This window comes from Phyllopteryx taeniolatus, chromosome 13 (assembly GCF_024500385.1).
Source record: "Phyllopteryx taeniolatus isolate TA_2022b chromosome 13, UOR_Ptae_1.2, whole genome shotgun sequence".
In the NCBI taxonomy this organism is placed as follows: Eukaryota; Metazoa; Chordata; class Actinopteri; order Syngnathiformes; family Syngnathidae; genus Phyllopteryx; species Phyllopteryx taeniolatus.
The window spans coordinates 26,483,573-26,504,354 of NC_084514.1; the positions used below are offsets into that span (position 1 = coordinate 26,483,573).

The 20,782-nt window shown below is 44.1% G+C and overlaps 1 protein-coding gene across 1 annotated transcript in view; it reads left to right on the forward strand.

The window, feature by feature from the left end:
• The window catches only part of setd3 (SET domain containing 3, actin histidine methyltransferase), a 119,323-nt gene that overhangs the window by 1,732 nt on the left and 96,809 nt on the right, over positions 1-20,782 (forward strand). Inside the window, 3 exon segments of the mRNA XM_061794983.1 lie at positions 1-664; positions 3,943-4,066; positions 17,393-17,485. The exon segment at positions 1-664 is cut by the window's left edge and continues 1,732 nt beyond it. Of these exon segments, the coding sequence (XP_061650967.1) occupies positions 518-664; positions 3,943-4,066; positions 17,393-17,485 (364 nt within the window). The 5' untranslated portion in view covers positions 1-517.

Genomic DNA, 20,782 nt, shown 5'->3' on the forward strand with positions numbered 1-20,782 from the left:
ATTTGGAGCATAAACATTGACTAAATTAAGGTACTCATTAACTCATTCCCTGCCAATCCCGTCCAAAGACGTCATTCAGAATCCATCTTTTCTCTGCCAATGCCGTCTCAAGACGTCAATTGCGTTTTTTAACGGGGTTGGGTGTGCGAGGGTCTTGTGCACTTTGTGTAATCGTCAAGCCTCTGGATAACTGCACTGAAGAATGGCACCCTGTAGAGGGCAACAATGCCTTGAGGTGAACGTCCCTCCCTCAGAGAAAGGAGGGGGCGGGGTGCAGGAGAAAATGAGAAGACATAATGTATAGTGTAAACATAATGGCGGAAAAAGAGAGAAGGCAAGATAAAATAATAATAATCTAAAAAACGCTTTCAGTACTAGAAATTTATTGCGCCAAGGCAAGAAAAATATTCCTGCGACCGACGCCTCGGAATAAAGGAAGACTCCTCGGAATAAAGGATGAAGCTCCAAGCCGATCGCTTTGTTCCAATGCTATTGCCCAAAATGCCGGGTCATACATATGACGAGATGCTCTCGGCCGCTTGCCAGCTGTGATCGTCTGCCAACCAGGATTCGAATAAATGGGATCCGGAATCGTCAGATGAGTGAGCTCCCTCTGGATAGCCTCGAAGCAGCCGAGCTTCCTCCAACGAAGATGAAGACGAAGGTAACTCGTTTGCAGCTGTTAGCTACATTTAGCGAGCAAATGCGCTCCTTCAATCCTTATTGCATAAAAACATAATTTAGTCCCACTAGTTCACATTACAATGTAACATCTGTTGCCAGTACTGATTTTGAATTTTCCATTTACAGCTCGTCCATCTTCCATCAGGAATTCAAGACCTGCAAGTCGAACGTCTTTTAGTATTGCGACGAAGAAAACTACGGTGAAGTATTATTGTTTTTTACCCTGGCAAAATATGTCATCAATAAAAAATATTCTCTAGTAATCGTATGTATTTTTTAACTTACAGGCTATGCATCCAGCAGACGTTAAGACTCCCGTTCCAGTACGCATGCAGACTAAAAAGGTAATTGAAAGCTTTTTTTTCTCTCCACGTAACACGACAGCAATTTCAACGATGTATTTTTTAGTAATGGTTATGTTTCTAAACTGCAGAGGTTGTGCTTCAAGGAGAAATAGACTGGTTTCAAGGAGAATGAGAACCACACAAGATCCCAATCACTGCCAACAGAAGAATAAAATAAGAAGTGGGTAAAACTGCTAGATTTTATGCACAAGGTAATAAAAACCTGGACTATTGAACAAACGGTAGAGGAGGAGAATTTGGAGGAAAAAAGTCCAAGTGTGGGAGCCCCATTTGTTCATGCATATTTAATGTAAATTCTGTACAGTTATACTTGTAAATAAATATTTTTTCTGTCAAAAGTACTTTTTCAGTGTTGTTTTATGTTCAGATATTTGAGATTTTCACTAAAGAAAAAAAATCTTGGTGTCAGTCATTGTTCTGCTTGATGTGTCTGATTTTACGAAAAGGCTGTTATCTCCCTTTTTTTCTTCCAGAAACAGATTTGCCTGAAAATAGTCTATTTGACTGCTGATTACTAAAGAACGGTATAAGTTAGAGACAAACTTTTTCTTTCTGATGGAAGAAGAGAGTCTGATCTTTCTTTTGGTAGTTTTGGTGTTTACATAGTAATAGTACACAATATTCTGTGGGGCTTGAAAGGTTGTGAAATGGCCCAAAAATGCCTGGCAGTCGAGAGGTTCCCTTCTCAGGATACGGCTGGCAGTGAATGTGTTACCTGTCTCTGTCATTCAGAAATTTCATAATCATGGTTATCCCTGGGCAGACAGGCATTAGGTTCACATCTTTGCCCAACTCTATGGGCAGTCTCGAGAAACAGTTTAGATTTTAGCGCTGTGATTTCCAATGTCTCCGGGATCCACTTTTCAAGGAATGAAGATGTGTCATCCCCTTCTACATTCCCCAGTCGGTTTACCAGCCTTAAATTGCACCTTTTGGACCTAATTTCCATGTCCATCAGCTTGTATCCCATTTCTTTGTTCCTTTCGAGATTCTGGAGTTAAGCTTCCATTGCAGCCAGAGTGTTCTCTGTGCTAGATATACGGGTCTCCGCGTTTTTAATTCGCTCAATGCATTCCCCCGTTTCCTTCTTCATCCCAACAATTTCAGCCAAAACTCCATCAATCTTACAGGAGAAGTCCTGTTTTAAGTCCTTAATAACTTTCAAGAACTCGTTTGAGTTGCACCTCGACTGGGCTAATTACTTCGACACTGGCGTCCGCCATTGCGTTATGCTCCGTTGCCGTGGACCGCGCGGCCAGAGAAAAGTCAATCGTTGTTTGTCTCCTTTCTGCCTCGAGGCGCCCTTCTTCAAGGTTGTTTTGACATCAGAGTACTCTGTCAAACCAAAAATGACTTTTCATTCGGTAATATAGAGGATGTTTCAGGATTGAAATGGATATGTAAGGAGAGAGAACCCACAAGTTTGTCTAGCGAGCTGCTATACCGGAATTCCTGTCTTATATTAATGGTGGAAATGAGACTGAAGTTGCATATATAATTTTATTTGTTTCACAAAGATAATTTACATAACTTTAAAACTGTATAATTGTGGACAAAGGAGTGAACCAAGTTAGTTTACGTGTGGGGGGAGACTCTTCGTGCTCAGCGCTGCAGCTTTGGTTCAGTTCCTGTTAGTCTTTTTACGGCGTAATCCTAAACTTAAAAGGTCCTGAAGACTGTACTAAGGCTTTTCCCAACATGGAGTGACGTTTCCAAGTGAAGTTATACACAAAAACAGCACAGAGTGTGCTTTGACAAGACACCATTATACGCTGGCTGGGGCAACGTCACTGGCGTGGGGAAGAAATGGGGATGTTTCTGATACCAAAAGATTGACTCTCAAAATTAAATATTGATGCTTTTGATACTAAAGTCATTTGAGGGACTGTACTTTCAGTATCAGAAAGGAACTCAGTGGTATGGATCGTGAGCAGACACAAAAAAGGATCACATCGAAGGCACAATTTACCGCACCAAAAGCCAAAATCAATTTGCGGCGGCCAAAACTGAATTGTGGCAGCCCTCCCCAAAAATGTATACAGTATGTGGGAAACCCTCTACCTAAAATGTTATTTTTGTGTTATTTGTTTGAAAAGAATCTCTCAAATCCTAATAAAAATGTGTAGGGATGATTTCTCAGTATATCATGTTTCGATGACGACATTTTAAAAATTTGGGTCAAATCTATCCTGGTTAGGACGAAAGCCAAGGCGCAATGGTGGAAAAGCTGGCCAGTGAATATGATGAGTCATCAGACATCTACCCTTGCCTGGCCCAAGTGGCTGCTGCGGCCCTGATCATCCCATTGTAAATTATTCTTGGCAATGAACAGGGTAAGTGATTTAAACCATCAGTACAAGAGTACAATGTGAAAAATGTCAATTTATTTTCCTGTGCTATCTTCCAAAATGGTTAAAGTTTTTTTTCTTATTCAGATCAAAACTTACCTGAGAAACCGACTTCAAGGAGAGCACCTTGCTGCATGCATGAGGATTAGTAGAAATGGACCTGACCCTGAGTCCATTCCATACAGAAAGGCCTTAAAGATATTTTTTCAAGTTTAAGAAAGTTCCATTGCTCAGACAGTTGTCAACTTTGTAAATAGCTAACTGGAAATGATATTGTTGCTTATGTGCAATAAATAAGCATAGTTCATGAACCTGCTTTTGATAAATTATTTTGAATACGCCTATCAAACACCACAGCGCCACCCTTGCACTGCCCTGCCCACCACCACAAGTAAAATTTCAACCTAGGGGAAACACCAGTATAATTTTTTTGACACAACATATAAATCACAATGTTGGCGACTTTTGCTGTTGGCATCAGAAATCAATTTAAGACAGATGATTAGTGGTACTACAAAGTACTAACAAGAACTTTATTCCCCCAGTCCTGCTGTCCATCCAACGCCATGGGAAAGAAAAGTCGAGCAAGGATTCAGAAATCTGGGTCAGGAGCTAGTGCCATGGCTTCTCCCAAAGAGATGAACAACTTAATCGCCGAACTGCTGCAAAGTAGGTTTATTATTAGCAAGCACACATTGACGTTAACTAGGGTCATCATTTGAATTTGAACAAGTCCGACCCTGGTTCATTTTGATTCTGGTTCTAAACGATTCTTGGTTCTGATTTTTATTTTTTAGGGGACTGGGTCAAAAAAAGTTTGCATGGGTTAAATAAGGGGTGTCCAAACTAGGCTTTACATGGATTTTTGGGGAGTTTAAAAAAACGATAACCGAACACCGATCCGATCACAAAATTGAGCAATATGTCTATTTAAATGACTTGTTAATTTACTGTTGTAGTGTATATTGGTCAAATAAAAATGTAATTAATGTCACTTCCGGTTTACCGTAATTTTAAGTGCAATTGTTAAAATCAGACTGTCTCGAAAAGGGCACCACGTCACTTTTTATGTATAAAATTTAGGACTAAATGGCGCGGCATAGTCACTGATGGACTTGCTGATGATGCCCTTCATCTCCATTTCTGACACCATCTCTCTCTGCTTATGGTAGTGTGCTGGGGGAATACGTGGGAAGGGTCGCCGAAAGGGGCGGTCATCATTGAGGTGAATACGATGAACAAACTCCTTGGCTTCACCACAGTCCAACTTGTCCTTAGAGAAGACATCTTGATAGACGCTCAGCCAACTTCCTCTTCCACTCATCTGACACAGCCACTCAACATCACAGCCACTGATGTTCAGGTCACTCAACCCACAGTCTTTAAGCTGCTGTGACAGGTCAGGTGCCGCACCAAATGATGGAGTAGGTCTGATCAGCTGGTCATTCTGAGATTTGCACAGCCCTTGAGCAATGGGAATATCCTCAACAGCAACACGGGTGAACACATCAGCAATCTTGGCATTGCGCCGCAGTGTCAATGGGCACGGTGTGGGGTTGAGAACCTTCATGGGGATCCAGCGATCCCCCCACATGGACGTAATGACTCGCCCCACCATGATGTTCTTAGGAGTAGAACGGGCGGATGAAGGCTCAACCATGACAGTGCCTCCAGCCGACACTAGAGCAGATGGTGGTAGTTTCCCCCACACAACATACTCTGTCTGTGGCTGCAAAGTGACAGCCTGTTGCAATTTTACTGTGCCAATCTTGTCTGACATCTCGGGGCCTGACCAACGGGAGATACAGGACAGTAGCTGGAGAAACTGTTCACATTCCCGGTCAGTGTTGCTTGAGCAAGCAAGCTCCCGGTACTTTTTGTCCGATTTCATATTTTGAATGAGGGGCCGGAGTACATTGGTCCCTATGATGAGTTTGTCTCCCTGCCTGGCACTACAAATGTTAGAACCAAAAACCTGGAACCATAAATGTCAATGTCCAAATCATAGATACATTTAGGGCGAGTGAGAAGGCCCCCACATCCGATGAGCACCACGCTTTCAGGTACAGGCTGAGGAGCCAAGGCAACGCCAGCAGCTCTAAGCTTAGACTCCGCTTCTTCACTAAGTGTGCATGACATGCTCCCTGAATCGAGCATCCCTCTCAGATTGGACAGCGACTGGAGCATAAAACAACTCACTCGCTCCTTCAACTCTGTGACCCCACCAGGATTACTGTCTTGTCAGCAGGGTACACATTGCAACAATTCATGTACGCAGACCGAAGATCTGGTGCACTGGTGAGGGTGTCTTGAACGCTGCCCACGCTGCCCCTCTCGTCACATGGGTTGGCTAGTTTAAAGTGGGTGTGGAGGAAGGGGCCATTGTTGTGGCTGGATTTCTTGAAGTCTGTGAACACTCACGCCTCACATGGCCAGGACTGTAACAATTGAGACACAGCATGTACAGTCTACAGTGTGAATTGGTTGAGTGTTCTCCTGAGCCGCGAATTTTGCATGATTCATGTTGAGCATCCCGCTGGCCACGGGAAGGACTGGGCCAATTGGTGCGCCTTTGACCAGTAGAAAGGGAAGTAGTGCACAAGGACAGAACTTTGTCAAACATAGCCACCATCTGTTGAGCGCAAGGATCGGCTGCTGAGGGACCGGAAGCAACAGGAGACTGGTGAGCAGCCTGCATATGTGGCAAGGAGCAAGAAGCAGAAGGTAGACGCAGATTCACAGCTCCATCAGGTGACTGAGGTTGGCCAATGGCTGCAGTGGATGAGAGGGCAGGCTGAGATGTTGTCTCACACATCACTGAGACAGGCACTGGAACAGCTGTGTGCCCGGTGACATCAACGGGGCCCTGACCAGGGGCAGGGACACATCTTGCATTTTGTGAGTGAACTACATTCACCCTTGTTTTCCTAACATGACTATCCAGCCGGTCCTGGACCTCAGTATCAGTCCATTTCTCAGGAGCCTTCAGTTGAAAAGACAAGGCGAGACTAGGATCGGGACTGTGGTTAATAAACATCATGACAACTTCTGCACTGGGGTCCTACACCAGTTTGCCCCACCTGCAAAGACACTCATCTGCAACATCAATAGACTTGTTGAGGCGGATCCAGTAATCCATGGCATCTTCACCAGCCTGCGGAACGGTGCCGTAAAAGTCTTTAATGGGCAGGCTGGAGAAAGTCAGCTCACTGAAGGTGCACTTTAGTATGTCAAACACAGCAGTCACCATCTCAGCCCCACTCAATGCAGGGCGGCTGCGTAGCGACACCCTGACCCCATCTCTAGCTTTGCCAGTCAACCTGGACATCGTCAGGTCAAACATTTCTGTAAGTGTTTTACAGTCCATTCTAGATAGGTAACACCTCATCATATCCTCCCATTCATGAATGGAGAATGCATCTGTGTGGTCACCCTTAAAGTACAGCGGCGCCTTAATGTCTGACTGAACAACAACTTTCAGCTGTGACTGATCCTGCCAAGGGGAAGGCTGGCCGACAGGAGACTGTGGCTGGCTGCAACTGGGTTGGTACATGGTGGTGAGATTTGCCGTTTTACTATCACCAATCTGTTTTGCCAAATCAGTAATTATGTTACCCAGTGCCTCAGTAGTGATAACATGGGTTGGCTGGGGATCCGTCTGAACAATAGGAGTGGAGCTAGCTGCAGATTAATGGCTGGCGTACCATTGACTGGTCTGCTATGCAGTTATTACTAGGTGGCCTTGGACTACCCCTTCCAAAACATAACGAGGCAACTTGCTGACCCCTACCCACACCATTTAATCCAGACATTGCAATATTAGTGTTCTTCTTTCCCGTAATTTTAAGAGAAATAAAACTGAACAGCCCAGGTCAACTTATCCAAAAAGCCCAAAACACATCACAAACAAAAATGGAAAAGGATATTACCAGGGGTCATCAACCCAGCAATGCTCAGGAAGCAAGCAAAACACAGCAAAGGAACAAACATTCACAGTGTCCCATCATAATGCAAAATAGCCTGGCAAATGTTCGGCATCAAATCACCTGAACGGAGAAACTGAGCAAAATAGTAAGTAACCGGACTAGTATAATAATACAAATGCAGTGAAAGCCGTACACAATATAGCAATAATCCTGCACTACTAAATTTACCAAGTGACTACACGACAAAACAACACAAAAAAAATAAAAATAAAATAACACATGCAAGTCAAAACACAGGGCTCCGTTTCGATGACGTAGTTGTCAGCAAGAGCTGGCGCAGGCGGGAGCGGAAGAGAAGAGCAGATCAGTCAGCTGCGTAGGCGATCGCTGGTCCGCGATGTTACGGGCCTAACCGCACTAAGTGTGACCGGTGGTCTTCTGCGTTGTGTCGGTTCGAAGAAACACAGTTACCTTTTTGGAGACGATCTCCTTTTATTCTGACAGAATAAACAACAGTAGAACCTCTGTATAAATTTCACTGTCCACTCGAGCTCCTCTCCCACAGGACGATTGTACAAAAGAGAGCCGCGACTATGCGGTAAAATCCTTATACGTAATAAACCACAAATTCAACAAAACATACCTGACAGAATAAACAACAGCAGAACCTCCGTATAAATTTCACTGTCCACTCGAGCTCCTACACAAAGAAAATACAAATGACATCGGCAACCCGGAAGTCAGTTCGGCTTGTCTCACAGCGTTAAGCCAGCGGTCTTAAACTGTTAAAAATACAATTTTTTAAATGTAACTCCGCTGACATGTACCCATTATGTGACAGAAAAAGACATAACAATAACATTGAGACTAAAGATGCATAATAAACCAAGAGAAACATTAGAATGGTTCAGGATTACCAACTGAATGAAATATGGTCACCCACCTCTCCCACAGGACGATTGTACAAAAGGGCAGAGGCGGGGCCGCAGAAAACATTTATAGTGGGGAGCACAGAAGAAGAAATTGCAGGAGGAGCAGCACCGAGCTACATACACAGTTTACACTGGATCGGGAGGCATTTTCCTGTCAGGCAGCAACAGATTTTGTGCAATTATACATAAACTCCATTAAACACACAGATTGACCCGGTGACAAACACATAAACAAAAACACTCAATGTGTAAAAAGTTTCAATTTTGTGCAGAAGTTGAGCATATATGCAAAGTAATTGTCAGATTCACGACACAGGCGTACTTGCCAATTTTCTTTGCACTTGCGTGCGTATGTTGACAAATCAGAATTCTGAATTCGCGGCGCTCCAATCAGCATGAACCGCGCCATTATTTCCCTGTAAAAGGACGTCTGGGGACGTAATCTCAGCCAATGCGGACTGAAGTCATATGAGACCGCTGATCCAAAACTTTAATAACTTCCTTAATTTATATCCGATTATTCAAAATGTTTGTATCATTGGAAAGCTTGCTAAACACATAAACCGAGAACATATAATAATTAACATGTTAATAATTCATAATTAATTTTGACGTTAAAATACAGAATGTGGCACAAACAACCTATAAAACAATTTAAGAGCCGAGAATGAGCAAACACAGCATACGTTACATAGTAAGGAATACACATAGCACAACAACGACACCTGCTCTTGTACAGTGCAAGCAGAGCAGTGCAGAAATTAGAAGCAGTGAGGCCTGTATATTTTTAAACCTGTGGAAATGTACTTTTTGTAGATACAGTCAATCGTTGCCATATTTCAATATTTCTTTATAACCCCTCACCATTACGTGAGCATGGCCTGCTAATTAGCAAACGTCTGCTATTAGCAACAAGACCGGCAACAAGATGCCTCCCTTTTCCATTGAAGACTATCACAAATTGCTACGTAAGATGGCGGTCCTGGAAATGAAAATTTACCGCCTTGAAGTGTACATGTATGTGGAGGTAAATGGACACCATTGAGAATCTTCTTCTTCTTCTTCTTTTCCTTTCGGCTTGTCCCGTTAGGGGTCGCCACAGCGCGTCATCCTTTTCCATGAGAGCCTATCTCCTGCATCCTCCTCTCGAACACCAACTGCCATCATGTCTTCCCTCACGACATCCATCAACCTTCTCTTTGGTCTTCCTCTAGCTCTCTTGCCTGGCAGCTCCATCCTCATCATCCTTCTACCAATATACTCACTCTCTCTCCTCTGGACGTGTCCAAACCATTGAAGTCTGCTCTCTCTAACTTTGTCTCCAAAACATCGAACCTTGGCTGTCCCTCTGATGAGCTCATTTCTAATTTTATCCAACCTGGTCACTCCGAGAGCGAACCTCAACATCTTCATTTCCGCCACCTCCAGCTCTGCTTCCTGTTTTCTCTTCAGTGCCACTGTCTCTAATCCATACATCATGGCTGGCCTCACCACTGTTTTATAAACTTTGCCCTTCATCCTAGCAGAGACTCTTCTGTCACATAACACACCTGACACCTTCCTCCACCCGTTCCAACCTGCTTGGACCTGTTTCTTCACTTCCTGACCACACTCACCATTGCTCTGCACGGTTGACCCCAAGTATTTAAAGTCCTCTACCCTTGCCATCTCTTCTCCCTGTAGCCTCATTCTTCCCCCACCACCCCTCTCATTCATGCACATATATTCTGTTTTACTTCGGCTAATCTTCATTCCTCTTCTTTCCAGTGCATGCCTCCATCTTTCTAACTGTTCCTCCAGCTGCTCCCTGCTTTCACTGCAGATCACAATGTCATCTGCAAACATCATGGTCCACGGGGATTCCAGTCTAACCTCATCTGTCAGCCTATCCATCACCACTGCAAAAAGGAAGGGGCTCAGGGCTGATCCCTGATGCAGTCCCACGTCCACCTTAAATTCTTCTGTCACACCGACAGCACACCTCACCGCTGTTCTGCTGCCCTCGTACATGTCCTGTATTATTCTAACATACTTCTCTGCCACTCCAGACTTCCGCATGCAGTACCACAGTTCCTCTCTGGGTACTCTGTCATAGGCTTTCTCTAGATCTACAAAGACACAATGTAGCTCCTTCTGACCTTCTCTGTACTTTTCCATCAACATCCTCAAGGCAAATAATGCATCTGTTGTACTCTTTCTAGGCATGAAACCATACTGTTGCTCGCAAATACTCACTTCTGTCCTGAGTCTAGCCTCCCGAAAAGCTGCACAACACTCGTCCTGTCTCAGCTTCCACCACATGGTTCTCTTCTCTGCCTTTGTCTTCCTAATTTTCCTCCCCACCACCAGAGTCATCTTACACACCACCATCCTATGATGTCTAGCCACACTCTCCCCTACCACTACCTTACAGTTGGTAACCTCCTTCAGATTACATCGTCTGCACAAGATGTAATCCACCTGTGTGCTTCTACCTCCGCTCTTGTAGGTCACCCTATGTTCGTGCCTCTTCTGGAAAAAAGTGTTCACTACAGCCATTTGCATCCTTGTTGCAAAGTCTACCACCATCTGTCCCTCCAAGTTCCTTTTCTGGATGCCGTACTTACCCATAACTTCTTCTTCACCCCTATTACCTTCACCAACATGTCCATTACAATCTGCACCAATTACGACTCTCTCTCTGTCTGGGATGCTCAGAACTACTTCATCTAGCTCCTTCCAGAATTTCTCTTTCACCTCAAGGTCACATCCTACCTGTGGGGCATAGCCACTAATCACATTACACATAACACCCTCAATTTCCAATTTCAGCCTCATCACTCGATCTGATACTCTTTTCACCTCCAAGATATTCTTCTTTTAAAATAACCCCGACTCCATTTCTCTTCCCATCTACACCATGGTAAAATAATTTAAACCCTGCCCCTAAACTTCTAGCCTTACTGCCTTTCCACCTGGTCTCCTGGACACACAATATATCAACCTTTCTCCTAATCATCATGTCAACCAACTCCCGAGATTTTCCTGTCATAGTCCCAACATTCAAAGTCCCCACATTCAGTTATAGGCTCTGTGTTTTCCTCTTCTCTTTCTGCCGAAGAACCCGCTTTCCACCTCTTCTTATTCTTCTTCTTTGACTTCGACTTCGACCCACAGTAGCTGAATTTCCAACAGCGCCCTGCAGGTTGACGGCGCCGGTGGCGGACGTTGTTAACCCGGGCCACGACCGATCCGGTATGGAATTCTTTGGATGAACGCTCATATTTGTTTGGCAAGGTTTTAAGCCGGATGCCCTTCCTGACGCAACCCACTGCATTTATCCGGGCTTGGGACCGGCCTACAGTTTGCACTGACTTGTGCCCCCCATAGGGCTGCATTAATCACATCAATCACATTACACATAACACCCTCAATTTCAAATTTCAGCCTCATCACTCGATCTGATACTCTTTTCACCTCCAAGACATTCTTAGACAACTCTTCTTTTAAAATAACCCCGACTCCATTTCTCTTCCCATCTACACCATGGTAAAATTATTTAAACCCTGCCCCTAAACTTCTAGCCTTACTGCCTTTCCACCTGGTCTCCTGGACACACAATATATCAACCTTTCTCCTAATCATCATGTCAACCAACTCCCGAGATTTTCCTGTCATAGTCCCAACATTCAAAGTCCCCACATTCAGTTATAGGCTCTGTGTTTTCCTCTTCTCTTTCTGCCGAAGAACCCGCTTTCCACCTCTTCTTCTTCTTCTTCTTCTTCTTCTTCTTCTTCTTTGACTTCGACCTCGACCCACAGTAGCTGAATTTCCAACAGCGCCCTGCAGGTTGACGGCGCCGGTGGACACCATTGAGAATCTAACTGGTATTATCAAGAGGAAAAGGGGGCACCAGACCCAAAAACAAAGAACTGACAGCAAGCATCAATTCCATAACTCCCAGGCAATGCCTCAATGCCACCGCGCATCCAGGCAGTGATTCAAGCAAAGGGATTCCCAAACAAGTATTGAAGATTAACATCGCTTTGAAAGTGCCATATTTTAATTGATTTAATGTAACCGCAATTTCTTTTTTTTCTACAAAAACTGCGAAGTAAATGGTGATTTCTTCACCGTATTCAAATTTTTGGAATTCCTGATTTTGTGGGTTTTGTGAGCTGGAAGCCCAAATTATGTAAAAATATACAAACATAACAACAACATAGATTTGTATGCATTTTCATTTTTACAACAATGGCAGTTAAAAAAAACAAAAACAAAAGCAGTATTGTGTTATGACCATAACTCTAGATATGCCCCCCCCCCCAAAAAAAAAATCCAAGTAGAATATTTGATATGACGTAATTAGAGCCTTGAATGTCATAAAAACATTGAGTTTGATGAAATAAGAATTTCCCAACATCCCAAAAACATGCGTGGTAGGTTGATTGGAGACTCTAAATTGCCCGTATGTGTGATTGTGAGTGCGAATGGTTGTTTTGTGTGCCCTGCGATTGGCTGGCGACCGGTTTAGGGTGTAGCCCGCCTCTCGCCCGAAGATAGCTGGGATAGGTTCCAGCGCACCCGCGACCCGCGTGAGGAGAAGCGGTAAAGAAAATGGATGGATGGATGGACTTCAGTGCGTTGCACAGCTCAAACATTTCTCATGGTCTGATTCTTCTCCCTCTGTCTGTGCATCAGTGTGCGCACACACACAAACACGTGCACACGCACGAATACAGGATGGAGTTCATAAAAACTCATGTTTTGTCAGAATGGTCCCGTTGAACACATGCACACACACGTACAAATACAGCATGGAGTTCGTAAAAGCTTATCTCTCGACGAATGGCAGTGCAGGATTTCAAATCATTACAGTTTTGAATTTGCAGAAGAGCCTTGGCCAGCCTCACATAGGCACACACAAAATATATTTATATCTGCACACGAAGACTTGGTAAGAAAGTATTTTGGCAAAATAAAACGTTGGAGTGGTAACATAAACAACACACATTTAGTCAGAATGGCCCATTGAACACACACACACAAACACAACTCTTCTAACAATCCCAACTCACCAACATATTTGTTTGTGGCATACAATGTGTGAAATGGTAGCAGTGTGAGGCCATATCTTCTGGAAAGCTCTGCAAGAAAAAGAATGACCTGGTCTCTGGCGTCATCTGGTGGTTTGGCGGTGTAAACACCGAAAAAATCCAAACCATTCCTCCAACAGCAATGCTATGATTCCTTCTATATTCACGGGAAAAGCAGGATAACACATCAGCTATACAGTATATCGAAATATATGCTTTATAATGGGAGTAAATGAGGCAAAATATTCCAATTTTGACTGTGGCGTAGAGTCAATTAGCATCTCCTATGTCTAAAAATGTTATATTGCATCGTGCAATTTTGAAGTAATGTTTTTAAATGCTTTGTCTTTGGTAAAAGATATCAAAGTCAACAAAAAAGCCATCATTTGTACTGTTGATGCATGGGGGAATGACGTGTGCGCCAGACTCTAATGAATCAATCAATCAGGCAATCGATATTAGAGTTTCTCTCTCAAATTGAAGCCGATAGCGACTGTTACCTCCAGGTCATAAAATAACAGGTCCCATCAGGTCCTATCCTCATTAAATGCAATCACCGGCGGATCTGCGGGGTGGCAGCTGCCACCCACGCCGAACGCTTTGCCACCCACCCCTACTGTCGGAAATGAAGCCATCAAAAATCAATGACTACATTTAAAATATAATTAGAAATGTTCATTAAGGTCTCGTGTGGATCTACGCTCAAGCCGCTGTATGCGGAATGTCACGTGACCAACGTGGAACACAGAAAAGCTGCATTAGCTTAACCGTACCCATTACTTGGTAATAATGTGCGGCTCACAAGTTATAGAATGATGTCATCAACATGAACCGATATTACTTCAATATTAGTGCCACATTAAATCAGCAACTTAGTGCACACTTGACATGCCAACACAGTACTATGTACCTAAATGTAAACAAGCACACATTCTCAGTACAGTTCTCTGAAGACTCTCTCCTGATAAATGCCGATTGTGGTCCATGAAAGCAACTGTGTGTGCGCGTGTTCGTGCGTTTCTGCGTGTACGTAAACATGAAAGTGAGTGACACATGCACACGCATACACCATTAGGGGTGGGGGGGTGGGGGACTTACTACGTGACGTGACCTCAGCATTCTACGCGCAGTTATACACATTTTATAACTTACATTTAGCAAAAATACATCTTTGATGTTGCGACAGTTGCGTGCCAGACACGACATCCACCAATTTTAGAAAAAATAAAACAGTTGTTCTTCACCCATTTGCCTCAGATAAAGTTGCAAGCGACTAATGGTGAATATCTCTGTTTCACAAGCATTTTACTTCCACATTACCTTTCAAAAGGCTATGAGGGCAGCCAACTCTAAAGAGTGGGTTAACGCTGTGGGTTAATGTATGAAAAGTGCTATGTAAATATATATATTTTTTAATGTAAAATGCTGATTGACCTCCCCGTCAGTAGGCACCTACTGTGTTATGAGATATCACATGATAGTAATAGTCGCAAAGCAAATTTATATAGCGCATTTCATACACAAGGTAACTCAATGTGCTTTCCATGATTAAAAGCATTTAAAAACAAAGAAAAAAAACAGCGTATAAACATATAAAACTAAGAGAAAAAAATACAATTAAAACAGCATACAGTGCAAGAAATATTTAAAAGTGGAAATGCTTTAAAAAGTATGGGAAAAAATTAGTTTTTAACCTGGAATTAAAAACATGCACACTTGGGGCTGACGTCATTTCTGTTGGCAACTTATTCCATTTGTGTGCAGCATAATAGCGAAATGCTGCTTCACCATGTTTGTGTTAGACTTTGTACTCCACTATTTGACCTGAGTCTGTCGATCTCAGAGCCCTACTGGGTTCATATTCCATTAGCATTTCATTCATGTATTCAGGACTTAAACCGTTTAGTGATTTATAAACCAGTAGCAGAACTTTAAAATCTATTCTAAAGCTGACTGGAAGCCAGTGTAAAGACTTTAGAATTGGAGTAATATGGTCTGACCTTTTTGTTCTGGTCAGGACCGCTGCAGCTGTTTAATGCTCTTTTTAGAGAGTCCAATCAGAAGACCATTACAATAGTCAAGTCTTCTTGAGATAAAAGCATGGATGCGCTTCTCCTGGGGCCTCATGTAGAAAGACTTGCGTGGATTTCCTACTAAAACATGCCGTACGCTCAAATACAGAAAACGTCATACGCACAAAAATATCCAGATGTATGAATCTGTGCGTACGCATGAATCGAAACACATTTCCTTCGTACGTTCCAATCAACGTGGAAATGAGCGCACATGCTGGAGTAGCCGACTCCTCCTTGTCCACGCCCACAAATCTGCAAATCATATTTAAATGAATCCTGCACCTGAGATGCCGATCTCTGCATGATCAGGATCACACGCGCACTGAAATAAAAAAAAAAAAAAACATTTTTCAGGAGAAGAGGGGTAAATTATGTCATTTCAACACATTTTAATCATGTGCAACCGATGTACAAGTTCAAATTAAGGAAATTCAAAGGAATCTTTTTATGAGCAGTCGCAGCCACGCGCTACATGTTCCGGGGATTCGTCCACCGTCCCTGTTGTCTCCTCCGACACAATTACGCTCCAACAACCGGCTGCTGCTGCACCCGTGCAGATTGATAAAAAGAGTCCTTTGAATTTACTTACCATATTTTCACGACCATAGGGTGCACCGTATTAAAAGGCGCAGTCTCAGTTAAGGGGTCTATTTCTGTATTTAACACGTACATAAGGCACACCGTATTGTTGGGCGCAGGCATGGTAAAACTTATGCTAGCTTAAAACATACGGTGGGATGCATGCACGCTAAAACAATGTTTTTAAAAAGGCAGCGGGAGCAGAACTGAGTTTGGTTGTACTTTATTGAAGTATTTAACAATGTACACGTTATTTTTTTATCAATCCTCATCCACAAATCCATCAAAGTCCTCATGTTCTGTATACGAAATGAACAGCTGGGCAAGTTCTCCATCAAACACGCCAGGTTCGAGTCAGTCTCCTCAGAAATGATGCCGGCTTTACGAAAGCTTGAACAACAGTGCAAGCAGACACGTTAGCCCAAGCCTCCACAATCCATTCACAAATTGTGGCGTAACTCGCCCGGCGCTGCCTCCTAGTCTTAGTAAAGCTGTGTTCACCATCTGTCATCCATCGCTTCCACACCGCTCGCAACTTCACTTTGAACGCCCTGTTTACACCGATGTGGAGTTCATTAATTCATTGCTCAGGTTGGTCTTCCAACTCGGGCCACCTCGCCTTGTTTCCGTGTTTTGTTTTTCTTTTTTTTTCTACGGAAACTGCGCTTCGTCCTCTTGACTTGGCGGAGCTCGTTTTCCTGCTTCCTCCACTTGCGAACCATGGATTCGTTGATCTTAAATTCTCCCGCGGCTGCTCGATTCCCATGTTCCTCTGCGTAACTGATAGCTTGCAGTTTAAACTGTGCTTCATAAGCGTGTCTCTTCTAGGTGTCTTTTTCGGGGGTCCTGAGCCAAACCGATGTTGTTTTGCACAATGCACACCCCGGCACTATACACCTACTGGGGGCGTGGCTTTAGCGTCCTCCTTCACGCACCCTTCCCCCTTTAAGTCTGCATGCTGTCCTCAGCCACGTCCTCTTTTCCGCTGTATAAGCAGTCAAGCGGTCAAAAAAAAGTTAAAAAAAAAAAAGTCAAGCGGAGTGCTCATCACACAATATTTATAGATGTTGGAACTCGGTGCACACATAAGGCGCCCCGTCCGTTTTGGAGAAAATTGAAGACTTTTAAGTGCGCCTTATGGTCGTGAAAATATGGCAATATGTGAAATAATCCAGATTTTTAATAAATGTACCTGTAAACTGAATACATGTCTTTTTTCAGTGACTGTGCCTGATAACAGTTAAATTTTTTTAAACATCCTGGATTCCATGACACCTGTTCAACCTTGTTTTCACATACCCCTTGCAATGTGCTCACGTACCCCTAGGGGTACACTTACCCCTGGTTGGGAAACACTGCTGTAGAGTAATGCAGCGTTGATGTTTTTAATAGTTAATGTTTCTTTCAGGGTGTAGCAGTGAAGCTCCGTCTGCCAGTGAAGAGTGGGAGGAATATGTCCAAATTCGAAGTTTGGTGGAGAAGATCACCAAGAAACAGAAGGGTAATTTGTAGTCTCTTGACCCCCTCTGAACATAAACGTCACAATACTTTTTATATTCATGTGATTATATCAATTTTGTACTCTACCTTTCACACAGTGGGAAATGTTTCTTCTACACCATTCAAATTATAATTAGTATTAGTGATAATAATCTGAACAGTTAACTCAGGAATTGCATTTGATTAATTAAAACCATTGATAAATTTTTCATCCATGGAAAATCTATGGAAATGAAAGGGAGGGGTATGCATGTCCGCTAAATGTATTAGTTGTCCTAGAAAATAATTTCTACCCTCTCTGTCACAAATTAATTTGTTTGTGACATGCTACGGTCAGAATACCCCAAGGATCATGAATCACGGCACACTTCCTCTTCTTACACACTGCAAAATAAGCCTGGCAAGAAATAAGCAAAAGGTCTTCAAATTTGGTCAGATTATCTTATTTTAAATAAATAAATAAATAAATAATTGGGCTTAGTAAAATTTGTTTGCCTAGAACTCTTAAAACTAAACTAACTAGAATCTAGTACCTTTAAGACTAAAACAATGTGGTAAAGTTTGCTTATTATAAGCAAGAAATTCTGCATACAAAAAAAAAGTACCGTAATTTAATTGCATTACGTTTTCCCATGTCATTTGATCAGGTAAATCCAATTCACACTTCTCATTTAATTCAATGTGTTTTGACCATGTCGAATCAATGTGAATAAATTAAGTCAACGTAATGCATGCAATCGTATGCATAAACTTTAAGCATTTTTTTTTAACTTTAATGTAAAATGAAATTTCACAATAGCCTTACGAGGCATGGGCCGATTACCGTGTTGAAGGTATATCGTGGTTTTGAAAAGTCAAGGTTTTAATAACCGCTCCACTGTCCATTACCGGTAGTTAGCTTTTTTGGGGAAATTGAGACTGTCACGCACTAAACAATCAGGAGAGAAGAGCCGAGCTGCTATTTATTTATTTATTTTCTTCTCCTTCACAGCTGAGGGGAGGTGGGAAGGGTGGCAGTGCGCACACACATGTGGAGGGAGAGAGGCTTTAAGGGCCCATCTCATTGGCGGAGACCTCCGGGAGGTGGGAGACCAAAATATTACTTGCGCTGTCACCAGGAAGATTTCTGGCAGACATCTCCAGACAACATGACAAACAATTCACCTGGAAGTCGCTGATCTAGGCTTATAAACTGTATACTTATTACAACCCCAATTCCAATGAACTTGGGACGTTGTGTTAAACATAAATAAAAACTGAATACAATGATTTGCAAATCATCCATCCACCCACCCATTTTTTACCGCTTATCCGAGGTCAGGTCGTGGGGGCTGGAGCTTTAGCAGCGACGCCCAGATTTCCCTCTCCGCAGCCACTTCTTCCAACTCTTCCGAGGGGATCCGGAGGCGTTCCCAGGCCAGCCGAGAGACTCTAGCCAGTGGGACGTGCCCGGAACACCTCACCAGGGAGGCGTCCGGGAGGCATCCAAATCAGATGCCCCAGCCACCTCATCTGGCTCCTCTCTGTGGAGGAGCAGCGGATGACCGAGCTTCTCACCCTATCTCTAAGGGAGAGACCGGACACCCTGCGGAGGAAACTCATTTTGGCCGCTTGTATCCGGGATCTCGTTCTTTTGGTCACGACCCACGGCTTGTGACCATAAGTGAGGGTAGGAACGTAGATCGACCGGTAAATCGAGAGCTTCGCCTTTCTGCTTAGCTCCTTGTTCACCACAACGGTCAGATACAAAGCCCGCATCACTGCAGACGCTGCACCGAGCCCCCTGTCGATCTCCCGTTCCATTCTTCCCTAACTCTTGAACAAGACCCCATGATACTTGAACTCATCCACTTGGGGCAGGATCTCATCCCCGACCCGGAGAGGGCATCCCACCCTTTTCCGACTGAGGACCATGGTCTCAGATTTGGGGGTGCTGATTCTCATCCCAGCTGCTTCACACTCTGCTGCGAACCGCTCCAGTGAGAGTTGGAGATCACGGCTTCATGAAGCGAACAGAAACACATCATCTGCAAAAGTCAGAGATGCAATACTGAGGCCACCAAACCGGACCCCCTCTACGCCTCGGCTGCACCTAGAAATTCTGTCCATAAAAGTTATGAACAGAATAGGTGACAAAGGGCAGCCTTGGCGGAGTCCAACCCTCACCGGAAACGAGTCCGACTTACTGCCAGCAATGCTGACCAAGCTCTGACACCGGTCGGACAGGGACCGAACAGCCCGTATCGGGGTTCGGTACTCCATACTCCCGAAGCACCCCCCCAGAGGCCTCCCCGAGGAACACTGTCGAACGCCTTCTCCAACTCCAAAAAACACATGTAGACTGGTTGGGCGCACCCTCGAGGACCCTGCCGAGGGTGTAGAGCTGGTCCACTGTTCCAAGGCTAGGACGCAAACCACACTGCTCCTCCAGGATCTGATATTCGACTTCCCAACGGACCCTCCTCTTCAGCACCCCTGAATAGACCTTACCACGGAGGCTGAGGAGTGTAATCCTCCCCCTGTTGTTGGAACACACCCTCCGGACCCCGTTCTTAAAAAGGGGGACCACCACCCCTGTCTGCCAATCCAGAGGCACTGTCCCCGATGTCCACGCGATGTTGCAGATGCGTGTCAACCAGGACAGCCCCACAACATCCAGACCCTTTAGGAACTCCGGGCGAATCTCATCCACCCCCGGGGCCTTGCCACCGAGGAGCTTTTTAACCACCTCTGTGACAGCAGCCCCAGAGATAGGACAGCCTGCCTCAGAGATCCCAGACTCTGCTTCCTGATGGGAAGGCGTGTCGGTGGAATTGAGGAGGTCTTCGAATTATTCTCCCCACCGACTCACAATGTCCCGTGTCTAAGTCAGCAGCGCCCCATCCCCACTATACACAGTGTTGATGGTGCACTGCTTCCCCCTCCTGAGACACCAGATGGTGGACCAGAATTTCCTCGAAGCCGTCCGGAGGTCTTTCTCCATGGCCTCACCGAACTCCTCCCATACCCGAGTTTTTGTTTCAGCGACCACCAAAGCTGCATTCCGCTTGGCCAGCCAGTACCCGTCAGCTGCCTCAGGCATCCCAGAGGTCAAAAAGGCCCGATAGGACTCCTTCTTCAGCTTGATGGTATCCCTCACCGTTCCAAAAAAGCTGGGACAGGGTCATGTTTACCACTGTGTTACATCACCTTTTCATTTAACAACATTTAATAAACGTTTGGGAACTGAGGACACTAATTGTTGAAGCTTTGTAAGTGGAATTCATTCCCATTCTTGCTTGATGTACAGCTTCAGCTG